The sequence below is a fragment of the Homalodisca vitripennis genome, chromosome 7 (assembly GCF_021130785.1).
Source record: "Homalodisca vitripennis isolate AUS2020 chromosome 7, UT_GWSS_2.1, whole genome shotgun sequence".
Lineage (NCBI taxonomy): Eukaryota > Metazoa > Arthropoda > Insecta > Hemiptera > Cicadellidae > Homalodisca > Homalodisca vitripennis.
In genome coordinates, this window is record NC_060213.1 from 18398454 (window position 1) to 18414717 (window position 16264).

Below are 16264 nucleotides of genomic sequence, written 5' to 3' on the forward strand. Positions count from 1 at the left end.
ACACTATTCCTCTGTAATGTGAATACAGACTACTGTTGCAAATTAATGTTTCACAAGTTCAAAAAGAAACATAACAATTGAACTTTTGGCAGTTAAAACTAATAATTAAATTTATTCAAACACAACTTTAAGTATTATTGAATAAAAAATACACACTTTTCAATACTATTGTAACTCATAATATTGTAAGACTCCAGGAGTCTCCTAAAAAACTTCAGTTTATCTAGTGACTTTCTATTCTATTTTTTTATTCCAATGTGACAATCATACATTTAATCATATTAAAAGAACAAATATGCAAACTTTGACAGGTTTGCAAATTAAAAGCTCAAGTTTTTATCAACCTGTACGCTTTTATAGGATTAAGACACAATGTAAATTGTCTTTTGAGGAGCTTCTCAAATAAGCTTATTCCGTAGCGAATGTGCGATTCAAATAGGGCGTGGTATGCAGTTTTCGTAGCAATTATTGAACCTACTGCATTAATCCTCCTCAGAGCGAAGAGAGCCATCCCAAGTTTTTTTACAGAGAGCATCAACATGATGATTTCAAGAAAGACAATCATTAAGTTGGAGTTCTGGTGGGCCTGATGCTTGTTCTTTAAACTTTCCCAATGTTATGTGATTTACTATGTATAGAGTTGAAAACAAGGTAATTTTTAATACAAACTGATGGTCTGCCATACTAACTGCAATAAAGGTGTTAATTTAATGTGATTATTAATCTTCTTGAGTTTTGCAGAACAACTGAAAGATTGCTCATATGTAGACACTGATTTAAAGTGTTATGAGTTTGAGTGAGGTTGCAGCAGTATAAGGTACCTGTATAGAGTTGCTCTGTGCGACCCCGCAACAGTTTCTTGACGCCGCCGCCAAACAGACTGGCCCAGGTGTGCTCGGTGAAGCGCTGCCCGGCCAGGCGGTACAGGATGTGACAGTCGCAGGTGGCCACCGCGTACACAATCAGGCTCATGTAGGCAGCGACAAACGCCTCACATAAGAGCACATTCAGCCGTGGCGTGTCCTCGTCCTTTCTCTCTCGCCAACAGGGCTCTCAGGTTCGTCACTCCTATTTGAAGAGAACAAATTTGAATATTATTACAGCACCTTTTAACCCATGTAAGGATTTCTATACTGATAAAATTTGATTGACTGATTTGCAAGAAATTGTTTAAACTAAGACAAAACACATCCTTTATCGAAACATAAATTTACTATAAACAGTACTTTAATATTACGCCAAAATGTAAATACAGTAAAATGTTTCTAATTAGTAAAATAACCAATACACCAAATCTGTTTTTACCAAAAAAAAAAAATGGCAAAAAATTTACTCAATGGAGTTATTAGTTAATAATACAGCTCTTGACCATGGCAACAGAACAAAAACACTCTAAATATCATCTGTAGCTAAAGTTAACATCACCAAACAAGACACACAGCCTTCTAAATCAATATGTAATATTTAAATGTCATATATAATATACTAGAGGTAGATCAACTACCGATCAAATATTCATACTGAAGGAGGCAATTGCCAAATACCATGAATTCAATAAATCCTTTCTATGCCTTTTTATTGATTTCTCCAAAGCATATGACTCGATTAGTAGAAGAAGACTCTGGAAGATTATGGAAAAGTATGGAATACCCAACAAATTAATAAACTTGTCAAAATCATGCATATCAGGATCTAGATGCAAGGTTAAGATAAATGGGGAAATCTCGGAAAAGTTTGATGTAAGCACAGGCGTAAGACAGGGGGATGGATTGTCCCCATTGCTATTTAATTTAGCTTTAGAGGAAGCATTACAAGAAGTAAGACAAACAGAAGCTGGAATTACAATAGGGACCAAAATAAATGTTTCTTGCATTTGCGGATGATGTTGCAATTATAGCGAAGAGTAAAGAAGAGCTGAAAGTGCTAGTCGCAAAACTCCTAAACCATACACAAAAAGTTGGTTTAAGCATAAATGAAGAGAAAACCAAAATAATGGAGTGTGGGAGAACAACGCAAATAAACAATGAAAATAATATAGAAATAGAAGGGCACAAATTTGAAAAAGTAAACAACTTCACTTATTTGGGAGTAATGCTGACGAATAATAATGAAGAAGACATGGAAATACAACAAAGGATAAATGCAGCACACAGAAGTTTATCAGCATGCCACAAGCTATTAAGCTCTCGACTACTATCACACAAAACCAAACTCCGTATATATAAAACCATTATAAGACCAGTTCTGTTATATGGCTCAGAAAACTGGGTGTTAAGTAAAAAAACAGAAAAACGTTTTGATAGTATTTGAGAACAAATTATTGAGAAAAATCTATGGGCCAACCCTTGAAGATGGAGAGTGGAGGATAAAACATAATGTAGAGTTGAGGCAACTATATATGGACCCAGACATAGTGGCCGAGGTGAGAAGTAGGAGAATGAGATGGACTGGCCATTTACTAAGGAAGGAGGACAACTCCTTAGTCAAGAACGTCCTTGTAAACAATCTGGAGGGCAGAAGACCACCAGGAAGGCCCAAGTTGAGATGGCGAGACCAGATCAGAAGAGACATAAGAAAACTGGGAAGAAGGGAAGAAGAGGCAATGGATAGAGAGATCTGGAGGCAGTGTGTTGGCGAGGCAAAGTACCACCTTGGGTACCAAGAGCCACGGCAGTAAGTAAGTATATAATATAGTTATCATATCATTTGGATACATGACAATTGCATTCAGGATAAGTATTCTGAACTCTGGCAACATATTTTGTTTCTTTAAACAAAAAATGTTAGTGACAAAATTCACTTGTAACTTTTTTGTCACATGATTATTTTAAGCTCTTTCACTTTAATGTTTAGAATATAAAAGACTTAAATTGTTGATGGTTTTCTGCAATTAAAAAAAAATAAGAATACATTAATTTCACTGCTGAAAAGGTATATAAGAATTTGATTAGATGCTTCCATTTTGACGATGCTAATTATTTTACTCCCTGTCTCTTATATTGTTCAATGGTCATTACATTACTACAAAAGCCTCCATATATTCAGTACACTTCAAAAGTGGGTCTAGAAGCAAGTCTCTGTGTCTTGAGATGATCATACTGGTAAATTATCGTTTAACTCTAATAATATGATAAATCTCGTCAGGAAATCTTAGATATGATATCTAAGAAGAGCATTTGAATACAATACTACATTCAAAAATTAGGTTTGAACATTTTGTAATTATGAGGACTATCTTAGAAAGTGTATTACGTTTTGATATAAACGAAATACGAGAAAAAGATTTTACTATATACATTTGAACGTGACACTATTTTTCAACATAGTCACCATATGAATTTAGAAACTTATCATAGCTGTGAACTAGTTTAGAAAGTTCAGTGTTTTTTCTGCCACCAATTTTGCAGCTGAGACTTCAACTATACCTTGTTGAGAGTAGTCGCACCCTCTCATAGTTTCCATGTCATCAGCAATGTGTTGTCTCGCAATCCAGATTTTCATTGCTGGAAACGCATGGTAGTCGCTTGGCCGTCCACTTTGTTCATCATCATGCACATTAGTAGTTTAGCCATTTCTAAACCTAATGCACCACTAAAGCACTCCACCTCACATCAACATCACAATCGTAATCACATCGTTCCCATAAACATCACAGAGTTGGCGATAAATCTCAACTGGTTTGTTGTGTCTAGCCACCAAAAATCGTACTACCAACCATACTTCAAAACTTGAGGGGTTTTCAATTGGGTCACACATTCAAAAACTCCTATTGTAAAACAGCAAGGAGCAATAGTATCCTCTGACTGACACGGCTGGATAGCCACTGAACGGAGAATTGCCCAGACATCAAAATGGCCATGATAGTCCTGCCCCTAGCGGCTACAGAGCAAAACGTATCGTACTTTCCGGATAGCCTTCATATTATGCTATAGACTGCAGTAGTGGCTCACCTGGCCACTTGGACGGCTGTGTGCTGACGGTGACGGGTTCGTCTGTGCTGTACCTCCGCTTGCGGTTACTGCTGGCTATCAGGTGGCTGCTAGCATTGACACAGGACAAGTTCTCCACCCCGGCCACTCCACAGTACCTGGGCAACACAGAAACAGAAAACCCTAGATAAAAACGTGGATAAAAAATATCCATTATATTGAGACATATACAAGACGGCTTTTTTAAATGGGCCACCATTGTGATCTCAGGAAATATAAATCTGATGACCAACTCTAAATGGAGAGCTATCCTTGAATATAAAATGAGGATTCATCCAATTAAAGTTTTTTATTTACTAGTTCCAGCTAAATGGTTGCGCTCGAAAAAACACAACTTTTTAATGCAGATTTACAAATATTTTATATCGAAAGAGAATTTTTCTAGTCCACCAAATGGATGATAATTGTAGTTCAGTTTAATAATAAATTGAACTTTATCTTTATGAGCATACCACCCATCACAGGCTAAACCCCTTCCTGATAACTTTCAAATACAATTTCATGAAAAAATTAGTTGTCATCAAAATTTACAAAAACAAAGCTACAAAGTGTAAGTAGAGTAATCTCATGTAAACATTTATGATTGTTATTCCTTATTAAGATAATTGTATTGTTCTTTCTTTATGAATGATTTGAAAGGATAATATGATTCGAGTATTTGCCACTGTTATATGTTTCAAGAATTAGAACACTATTTTTTTAAATCTTCTTCAATTGTAAAAAAACCCAAGACATGAAGTTACACATCTACACAAATGATAAACGATTCAACAACGCATAGTGGTAAACTCGAGTCAAATTTCACAGTAGCGAAAGGTTGTAGTAAAAAAAATCAAATATCTGAAATTCCATTACCAGCGAGTAGGAGAAGCACTATCATACCACTACACACTACCGTAGAAGTTGAGTGGAGAGCGGAGAAAAAATCAAACTTAAGAGAGGACAGTTCCATGTAACAAAACACAGTGACCTAACCTAATTTTATTTTAGATGGCTAATTCCGAAATCCTGTTATTATTTATATTTGTAATGATTTTACAATATAATTATGAAAATGAAAAATCAAATTATAGTTCACTGGACTGTTTGGATTTAGTTTTCATTACAGTTACATTTCTACGCAAACAAAAAAAACATTAATTTTTGCACTATACTATTCCAATATTGTTATTTTCAAGCACACCAACGTATTAATGAATTTACAAAAATAAAAATGATCATAGATTCAATTTAAACTGAATCCACGTACTCTACAGTTAAAATGAAAGTATTGTATAGAAAATTTCAATTAGAATATAGCCGACAACATGATGCATGTACTGACCCGTCAACAGCTTGCTTGACACTGCAAACTATCGCTGTCACAGAGGGACTGGTATATACAGGAGGACAGGGCCACTGACAAGTCCCGCAGCACAAACACCTCGCTGAGGTTCACCCGACTCAGAGTGGGTGGTGTCCTCAGCTCTACGATAGTCTGCAGCATGTCCGTGTGTCAGGCTCTGTGGACAAGACAAACAAGACCCGACTCAGAGTGGGTGGTGTCCTCAGCTCTACGATAGTCTGCAGCATGTCGTGTGTCAGGCTCTGTGGACAAGACAAACAAGATAAGCTCTGTCAGTGACAAGATCCAGCAGCCCAAACACCTCGTTGAGGTTCACCTGACATGGAGCTAAATGGAACATTCATACTGAATCACTTCTTCTCACCAGAGCTGTGTTATATGGAAAATTGTTGTTCTGCTGCGCTTTGAGATCACGTCTAACACATCATAGTGCACTCAATTATGCATCTGATGAGACAATGAGAACACCTCTTCGTTAAGATTACACTAGATGGCTGATGGGTAACCATTTTGTCTTATAGTCTGGGTGTATCTGATGTCGAAACAATGTAAGGAGTTCGTTTTGAATGTCTTCATTGCCAACTTAATTTCAGATTTACTTCAGACATCGTGGACTCCAAATTACAGGAGTCGAGTCTGTGGTGACATTGTTAGTCTTACAAGTTGTAACAGGTGATTACCTGAAGGTGCCTGACGGGATCAGCGACCACAGTCTTGTTGCAAGCGACGCTGGCCGACAGCAATGGTAAGGTGGTGGGGAAGGGGAGGGGAGACAGTAGTAGCTGCTGAGTCTTCTCCTGCTGCAGCTCCTGCAGTAGCAACACCAGCTCCATACGGACTGAGGCTAGACCTCCACCGCTGGCGCCGTGCAGACTGCAGTAGGACAGCAGGGTCCGCAGAAGTGTCTCATTCGCTGTAACACAGGAAGGCGTGTTAGAACAAGCACACATATTTTGTTGCCCTGCCTATCCAACAGAAATTCTAAAAATACCAGAAACTTAACATATTTTGATAATTGCTTACTTCTAGTACTTAGTGCCAAATTTAATAAAATTCTGAGGGGTTTTCAGGTTTTCGAAAACATAAATGGACAAAGTCATGTATGATAATTGATATTTTCCAAAACGGCAAACATCATGGAAACCTGAATACACTTCATATGGATCATAAAAAATTGCACATTATTCTTGTAACTTTAAAATGAATAATTCTAGTTTTGAATTGTAGCTTACACACATAAGAGAGCCTCTATATAAAATGTAAAGATCTGGTTTATTTTTCACTAAAGTTATGATTAGAAAACATTGCTATTAGGAAACTGTAACAATTTATAAATGGTTTCTTTAAAAAAGTTACCTGTTTTTAAACTTGAGTTTATAAACCAATCAATGAATATAGTACATGCAGAATTTTTCATATTAGAAACCCCTGTTACACAGGTATCAAGTTATTTGGTACATATAAACATATAAAATATTACAAATGCAAATTTTACCTATTAATATTGAGTAAAAGTAGACTGTGGTAAACAACCAACTAATTCGTATGATAAAATCACTACAGTTCTTTGTGTGAAGATTTGGATCTAAACTCAGAAGTCACAAGAAATATACAATAACACTTTATATCATTACATCTGATGTTACAAGATATCATCAGGTAAAATGAATTCTGAAAGCGACAAATGTAAAAACAATTAAAAAAACTCAATTACAACGTCTCTTGATGACATAAATTCATCATAACAAAAATGGGTTGTTGAAATTCATAATTTCATCCGGTGTACAAAACCCAGCATGATGTTTATAAATTCGAATTCTACATACACATTTAAATATTGTAATAAATCATTTAACTATAATCATAATACGTCTAACAATGAAGAAGTAACGAGTAAACTGTTTTTTAAAAATCACCTTTTAGCCACTTTTTCCTACGGGCTGCCCTCTGTACTTTAGCTTCAAACTCAGACGTTTCCGCCATCAGGATCTCGTGTAGGGTGGGTTTTTCTTTGTTGAAGGTGGGAGTATTGTTGAAAATCTCTTAACTCACTGGGGTCTCCAGGGTCCGTCTGAAACAACAAAACGGAATTTCATACTTTGTAGTAGCAATACTACTGGAAACCGGCTCTAGGGTGACTTACACAGTGTGTCGTAAGGTTTGACATAATTCCAATAGGCTGAACATAACATTCTTTTCATAAAGACTTCTTACTGGTAACACACAAAAGGCACGATAATACAAAGGGTAATTAGCAAAATTGGATTTAGATGGAATATTGAATGGTCCCAACTTACACGTGGGGTCAGGAGGGTCCACATCACCCGGGGCTGTAGTTACACAGTTGCCTCAGAGCCTCCACTTCTCGCTCCAGCCACAGGTAGAGCTGGTACCTCAGCTGGCCACCGTCCACCTCGTACCCTGTAGCCAGCGTGCTCAGCTTCCTCCATCAGGATCTTGAGGCAGGCCACGAATTTAAGCTGCTGAGCCATGATGTCTAGTTGGCCCACAGCCTTCTCTGTCTCACCGTCCACTGTACACAGACCATACACAATATCAGTAGAGCTGGTACCTCAGCTGGCCACCGTCCACCTCGTACCCTGTAGCCAGCGTGCTCAGCTCCTCCATCAGGATCTTGAGGCAGGCCACGAATTTAAGCTGCTGAGCCATGATGTCTAGTTGGCCCACAGCCTTCTCTGTCTCACCGTCCACTGTACACAGATCATATACATCAGCCGTTGTCTATATATGACTGAAGGAATGAAACAATGTTGAAACAGTTTCACTTTGTCGGAGCATCTCATTTCACCTGTCACTATGTTACAATGTACTCATTTGAAGATTGTACAGCAGAATGTTACATTTTGCACTTTCTCCAAGTACCATCCCAGCCAGTGTAGTAAAACTAAACTCAAAAACTAAACTTTCCTGGATAGACTTGATGTGTGCGTGGAATTTTTTGTATTGTCTTTTCTCTCTCTGTCTCTCTCAACAGTTCTACTTTTCACATAAAAAATAAATACATTTAAAACATTAGTAATAATAAATGAAATAATATTTTTTGGCAAATAATGACTCCTTATGCACACAGGAAGCATATGCGTTTTAGTGTGTAGAATTATTTCTACAACAATTCTTAAGTACATTTAATGCATACCACTGTTTTTTGTTTTGTTTGGGTTTTCACATATTTTTCTGTCATAAAAACTTGTAAGTACTGTGGTGAATAAAAAGATTCATTCATGACACAAAAAATTATTGAATTCAAATAATAAATAACTTTGTTATTGTACATTTACTGTGACAAGACATTTACCGATATTCAAATCCTCAGTGAATAGCCAACAATACAAACATGGAATAAATGGTTGGTGGGTACCAGAATATCTTACATCTATTGCTGCTATTGTGTGTTTTATGACGCAAAAGGATATAAATACACATTTCAAACCAACATAAAAATAGTATAAAATGACACGATTGACTCACCCTCATCAACAGGCTCCTGATCAATCTTCATCTCGAGTGCCGGCTCCTCCTCCTCCTTCTCCTCATCATCCTTCTCATCGTCATCCCAGTTGAGCACCAGCTCATCATCCTTGGTGGAGACTGGCTGGGACCAGTCCAGGTCCGCACTACTCGACCACTCCGCACTGGAGCCTGTGGCAGAGAACATTGTGTTTGCTGGACTTTGCGTCTATTTACTTCTTATTTATATATTACCATTGTTACAATCTCATTCATTTTTCAGTACATTCTGACTGGACTAAAACTATCGCAATGCAATTGCGTTTTATATGCCAAAATTATATATTCAAGACTCTCCTTTAAAATGAAATAAATTAATTATGATGCATTTTAAAAAGCATGGGTAGTTCGATTTACAAAATCATGGTTTAAGGATTTTTCAAACAATAAACAAACAACATGGTTGTGAAAAAGATTGTCTTTTAAACTCTGTTATCGGAAAGATTAGTGAACCACAAAGTGGTATTAACACATTTAAACTTCATCTGTGATTCGTATATGGATTGATTTAAAAACTGGACATTAGGTCCGAGAGATGTTTTAGTAGTACGAATATGATATGTTTTCCGATTTTTAACAAACATTGCAACACGAAAACAAACCGGACCCCAGTACTTCTCCATTATAATTCCTCTGTGCGTATGTAGTTAAGTACCTCCATGACTGGATGACTCTTGAGTACTGTTGTGTTAGAAAACATTAAACATAGGAAGTATTATTATTATTAAAATTTTTATATTGCACAGATTTATTAGATTGAATTTCATTGTTCATATTGACAGAGATGCTTAAACCAGTATATTCCTCCCAACCAAATTAAAAATATTCATAAACAATTTAGTTTCATCAGTGGTCAGTATGCCAGTGGCTACCTGGGTGACATGGTGCCTACCTTTAGGTGGAGTGGTGGCAGAATCCCGAGTTGTATCATCAGTGGTCAGTATGTCCAGTGGCTACCTGGGTGACATGGTGCCTACCTTTAGGTGGAGTGGTGGCAGAATCCCGAGTTGTATCATCAGTGGTCAGTATGCCTGTGGCTACCTGGGTGACATGGTGCCTACCTTTAGGTGGAGCGGTGGCAGAATCCCGACTTGTATCATCAGTGGTCAGTATGCCAGTGGCTACCTGGGTGACATGGTGCCTACCTTTAGGTGGGAGCGTGGCAGAATCTGTGAATTGTATCATCAGCGGTCAGTATGCCAGTGGCTACCTGGGTGACATGGTGCCTACCTTTAGGTGGAGCGGTGGCAGAATCCCGACTTGTATCATCAGTGGTCAGTATGCCAGTGGCTACCTGGGTGACATGGTGCCTACCTTTAGGTGAGCGGTGGGCAGAATCCCGACTTGTATCATCAGTGGTCAGTATGCCAGTGGCTACCTGGGTGACATGGTGCCTACCTTTAGGTGGAGCGGTGGCAGAATCCCGACATTGTATCATCAGTGGTCAGTATGCCAGTGGCTACCTGGGTGACATGGTGCCTACCTTTAGGTGGAGCGGTGGCAGAATCCCGACTTGTATCATCAGTGGTCAGTATGCCAGTGGCTACCTGGGTGACATGGTGCCTACCTTTAGGTGGAGCATTGGCAGAATCCCGAGTTTGTATCATCAGTGGTCAGTATGCCAGTGGCTACCTGGTGACATGGTGCCTACCTTGTAGGTGGAGCGGTGGCAGAAATCCCGACTTGTATCATCAGTGGTCAGTATGCCAGTGGCTACCTGGGTGACATGGTGCCTACCTTTAGGTGGAGCGGTGGCAGAAATCCCGACTTATATCATCAGTGGTCAGTATGCCAGTGGCTACCTGGGTGACATGGTGCCTACCTTTAGGTGGAGCGGTGGCAGAATCCCGACTTGTATCATCAGTGGTCAGTATGCCAGTGGCTACCTGGGTGACATGGTGCCTACCTTTAGGTGGAGCGGTGGCAGAATCCCGAGTTGTATCATCAGTGGTCAGTATGCCAGTTGGCTATTTGGTAGTCATGGTGTCTGGCATTTGGTGGGACTGCTCATCAAACCTGAAACACACAAAATAGCGTGTATGTAGTAAACACATGAAGTTAAAATCGTAGCATATTTTGATATAGAATTTATTGTATCACAAAAAAATTCCTTTATTATAAAGTCGTAATAGAAATGTAGTCTATTTTTACACATGTCTACAAAATGAACATTAGAAAGTATAACAAAAGAGAATGAAGGATTAGAAATTAAATTTTTATTTATCTTTAAATAAGTAGCCCTCAACAATCTGCCAACACGGTGTTGTTAATTGATGGAGACTTACCACAACCTTTTATTCAAACTTTCTCTGTTTTTGGCTGAGGCAATTACTATTGTTAACCTAACAACAGATCCTCCAAAAATGTACCAATAGTGAAACAACATAACATTTCCTAAAGTGCCAGTCATTGCTTACTGAACAATTCTGACCAGTCCCCGAAACAAATTGAGTAGTCTAGCTCCTACTCCGGACTCTAACCTTGAATGGTGTATAATGAATATGAGTCTTGTGTTTAATTAGGTCTTATCAACAGCATGTGTCTGGCCTGGATAACCTCACTCACTTATCTAAGCTGATAGTTACAAATATCGTGTGTTACCAACCATCCAGATATGCTTAATTTGATAATCCCCCCCCCCCCCACCCCCCCCCCCCCCCACCCCCCCCCCCCCCCACCCCCCCCCCCCCCCACCCCCCCCCCCCCCCACCCCCCCCCCCCCCCACCCCCAGTCTCCATGTCTAAATTAACTTTAATATTTTCAAATTTAATACTTTAAGACTGAAATGTGACAAATGTGGCAATAACTGAATAGCCGCTTATTTGACCACCAACCTGTTATTACTGATATTCCAAGCGATAAGGCTATGAATATTGAGAGTAAATAAGTAATTTTTCTTTGCATTTCACTGCAACCTTGAGAAGAAAGCCAATTCGAGGTGAAAAACTGAAAAAGCAAGGTGAAGAAAGGTGGGATAAAAGTGAGGAAAAAGTCCACACTAGCAATGAAATTTCGTACAGAGAGGAAGCAGGAATGTACCAGAGTTTTCTACTCGGAGGGAAGGACTCATTAAAGGTTGGGACAAACACGATAACCGCACCGCTCCCGCACACGTCCAGAGTCCTGCCGTTAGCTGGCACGGTCATACGGTGAAAGAGAATTGCAGCGCAGTTTTCAACCTGCAAGTCCACACAAGTCCGCACCGACCACCAGACCGTCGTGGCCGCACCGTGCCCGCACCGTCACCGATATGTTTAGTTTGAAATTTTGACGGGCACGGTGCGGTCTACGAGCGGCCATCATATGTTGTTTACTGTTGCGATCTTCTTTTTAAAACTATTTTAAGTAGTCTACACGTTTCTATTTAGGTGAATTATTTATGTATAGCCTACTAACGCAACATCCTGAGTTCGCGGTACAAAAACATATTGTATTATTAAAAGTATTACATTTTCTTACCTTAGAGTAAACTAGTCCATATTATTCTTATGTGCATATTTTCATTTATTACAACAAAATTTGAAAAACCATTTTGTATCATTCAGTGATTTTAAACAACTAAATTCGAAATATGAAAAATCTATAAACATGTTTTTTCATTGAATAAAAAAATAACAAGCATGTAATTATTTGCCGCAAAAAATCTATTGTTCCTTTGATGTATTGAAGTTACTTGACAAATTTATTCCGTTATTTTGTAAGGGTCCATATTTAGTATGTATTCTAAAACATTTTTTTTTATTTTTGTATTCTTTTCACTTCAATAAAGTAAAAATAAAAACACTTTTATTTACAATAAGATTTTCAAGCAAGAAAAACCCATGATAAAAATACATAATAATGATAAATCAATTATCTCCCCATAATAACAAACTGAATATTACACAATAAATATTATTGCCAGTGCTTTAGTCTAATTAATACGATTACATAACGTAATTAACAATAGCAGTAAATAACAAATACAAAAAACTGTTTTCTACTTACTTTATTTCTAATTAATTTACTTAGAGTAATAAAATATAAAAAAGTAGGTTACATCCATTTAGAATTTTTGTCCTTCTTTTTTTTAAACAAAAAATTAGGGCCAATAGATTTACAAAATAAGGAAAATTTAGGTACCCCATAAGAGGCTGTGCCTGTTTTTGGGGATACTATATACAAAAAGGGTACAAAATATAAAATAGCGTAATCGAGCAAGAATAAAATGATAAAAATGAGTTATTGAAGCTTATGTACTAAAGAATGTAATATTACGTTACAAAGTTTAAATTTAGTATAAACTAGTGTGCTGTATAAAACAAAAAGGATTTATGCTATGATTTACAATAAATTCAAATATTATGCCTTTAACACATGTAACATTAAATATTATATTATAACTAATTATTTAATAATGCTCTAACGTGTCTATTTAAATATTATTATAACTTAGCAGACAAGTCGAACCATACACTAATTTAATTATCTTAAACATAATACTCAGTATTCATTTTGACCGTTCAACCAAACTCTAATTTTTTTTAGAAAATATATTTATGTTTCTTACTATTTTTGACTAAATCTGGCAATAAATTATTTGTCCTCGGAGATATAAAAAGAAAAACATTTGGAAAAATCTGTTTTTGTAATGTTTCACCAGTATATATTTTACAAATATTTACTATGTTTTTACTAATTATTATAAACGGGCTTTGCAACATGGCACTCTATAGCTTTTGGGTTTAATACAAAAAACACGAAATAAACCGTTTATAGTGTATTTTTGACCGAAATTTCATTGCAAGGAATCACAATGAACGAGAATTAATAGGGATAAAAAATATAACCAAGATAATGATATTTACAAATTTTATAAACATAGCTGATTGTACAAAGCTTTACTGTAGCATTGCAATATTTCATTCACCACAGCGATTAATAAAAATAACAACAATGAAATTAACAATTATCTCAAGCAATACTTAATCTTCCGAATATTTTTTAAGTATCTGTCACTTCGAATTCAAAAGAAACATGTTCTAGTACAAACAGTGAGATTGTTGCGCTCGGACTGCATACGGACATGTGTGGCCTCACGGTAACCGAGCCGAGCCCGCACCGACAATCGGCCGACTCACGTGTCGGGCACGGTGCGGTTATGTGTGTCCCAACCTTAACTCGTCTTGTAATAACGGACCGTAGCGTGAGCTAGTCAGCATAGCCGCGGGACGATGACGTCACGAGGACAGTTCGCTTACAACAACTGAGCTCACGACCGCTCGGCCCCACACAGAAGGCCTTAGAAAGTCGAATACGCCACCCGGGTGTTTTTTTATTGTGTCGCTTTAAACCAATGCCACGGCCCTGTCGTCAGCTACATATAAAACTTTAATCACCCTTAATTTTGAAGTGTACAGACAAGATTACAGGCTGGACGCGTCAGTTTACATATGTAAGCACTAACAGCATTGACAAATGTCCACAAATCCTGTCATCCTTTCAAATCATCCATCCGTCAATCAGAGAACTTTTAAAATCCACGGATTGTCTTTTCCTTTTGTGCGCAATATTATTACGCCTCACTGGGATCGATTCGATCTACTCCACTGATCGTTGACCCAACGGACCCTCTCTAAACATACTTTGTAATTTGCACAGAGGGCTCGTTGGCACTACCGTTCGTTAGTTGGACAAATATGTTACTGGGGTCAATTAAACTGGAACATGTATGGAGTTTCCCCACTGAAAGCGCGTGTATGTTCTCTCTTTCAAAAAAAATAAACTCCGATGCACTGTATATAAATTTTAAAATTTAAATTAAAATTTTAAAAGGCCGTAACAAAACTTGTCTGATAAGCGCTTCTTACATCTAAGCATTTTAATAGTAATGTCGACGATGATTTTGGAATTATAGTTGGGAAGACATCCAGTCTAAGAAGACTGACTACTGGCGTTGGCGGGTAGAGAGAACTACGCGAGGGCAATACGTGAGTGGTATGCATGAAATGATAAAGATTGTTATTGTGAAACGAAATGTATAAACATTACCAGGGACTTATCGCGGTTACGACTTTTGGCACATAAATTGTTATATTCGTACACAAGGCAATACAAAGGTTTGACTTTAAAATTTGTGTGGAAAATTAACAATACATTCACAGAAAACAGTCGTAAGCTTTTATTCGTTGGACTTATTCAAATTGGACGAAGTCTATGTAACTGTTATTTCAGTATTGGCATTTATTGAATAAATAATTTGGGTAACCGTATTTTACATTGCATGGCCTATCTATAATAAACTTGTGAAAACAGTTGGCCCGGCCAGGCAAGAACACTATTTTAAACGACGGAGCGGCCATGCGAAACAACAAGCAAAACGAGTCCGAGCGAGAGGTTATGTGCGTTATGCACCGTCAAGCTTATCGACCGGTGCCTAGGCGCGCTGTCTAAGGTCAGTACACTCGGGTCACATGGACCAGCAGTGCTAGGGTTCAGCAAAACGCGGCATTACAGTCACACCCAGTGCGCGTCTGCGCACGCTCTCATCGCAACAAGCTGGTCGGCAGGTGAGTGGAGTCGCAACCAAGTTAGGTTATGTTTATCGACTATTGGACAGCAGGCGGCACCGTTTTACAAACAGATTAATTCAATGGAAAACGCGAGCGCCGAGTACGTTTTACTCCCATATGGAAAACTCGCCGTTCTTACATTCAATTTTCTGTCGTTTTCATAGCCTCACTACCATTACAATCTTAAACCTCCACAAATTATCCTTTTAGAATTTTTTCCTTAGAAATCTTGGTTTTAAAGTGTTTGTAATTGCAGTAAAAAAAAAAATCACAATTAATTAATGAAACTATTATAGTAAATTTAATCTGTGTTATATGTAAATTGCAGTAGTCAACCAATCTATTGAAGTATTTTCCACTCACTAAATAATAATGGAGATTATTAATATAAAATTCATTTAAAAATTCTGATAACAAATATTTTATAGATGTTTGAAAAATTCATGCTTGTTTCAGTATTATATTTTTGGACGATTTGGTAAGGATTGTGAAGGATACAGAGATTTTTTCACGGACATTTTGCCATCAGATCAAGTGAAACAAAAAAAATCAGTAAACACTACGTTTCTAGATCTGCAACTCTGATTCTTTCTTCATGGTAAACTTAACTAACCTAACACATCAATTACCAAAACTAGGTTTAAAATTAAATTGTAAATTCTTGGTGTGTAGGGTTAGTTATTTTCCTGAAAGAAGAGGATCAGGTTGGCAGATATAGAATCGTTGAGTGTTTACTGATATTAATTTATTGTTTCACTGAATCGATGGCAAAATGTCCCGGAGAAAACAATCCTGTTTTCCTTCATATTGAAAAATTGTACAATAAAAACAGAGTTAGCTACATCAATTT

The 16264-nt window shown here is 37.5% G+C and overlaps 1 protein-coding gene across 1 annotated transcript; it reads right to left on the reverse strand.

Annotated features, from left to right (window-relative positions):
• Positions 1–7260: 7260 nt before the first annotated feature.
• Positions 7261–10047, reverse strand: LOC124366628 (dmX-like protein 2). The gene is made up of 5 exons (XM_046823225.1): positions 9924–10047; positions 8824–8994; positions 7907–8045; positions 7632–7727; positions 7261–7405 (listed from the first exon to the last, which is right to left on the reverse strand). Exons 1-4 carry the CDS (start codon positions 10045–10047, stop codon positions 7655–7657), a joined length of 507 nt encoding a protein of 168 aa, XP_046679181.1. The 3' UTR covers positions 7261–7405; positions 7632–7654.
• Between the last annotated feature and the right edge of the window lie 6217 nt (positions 10048–16264).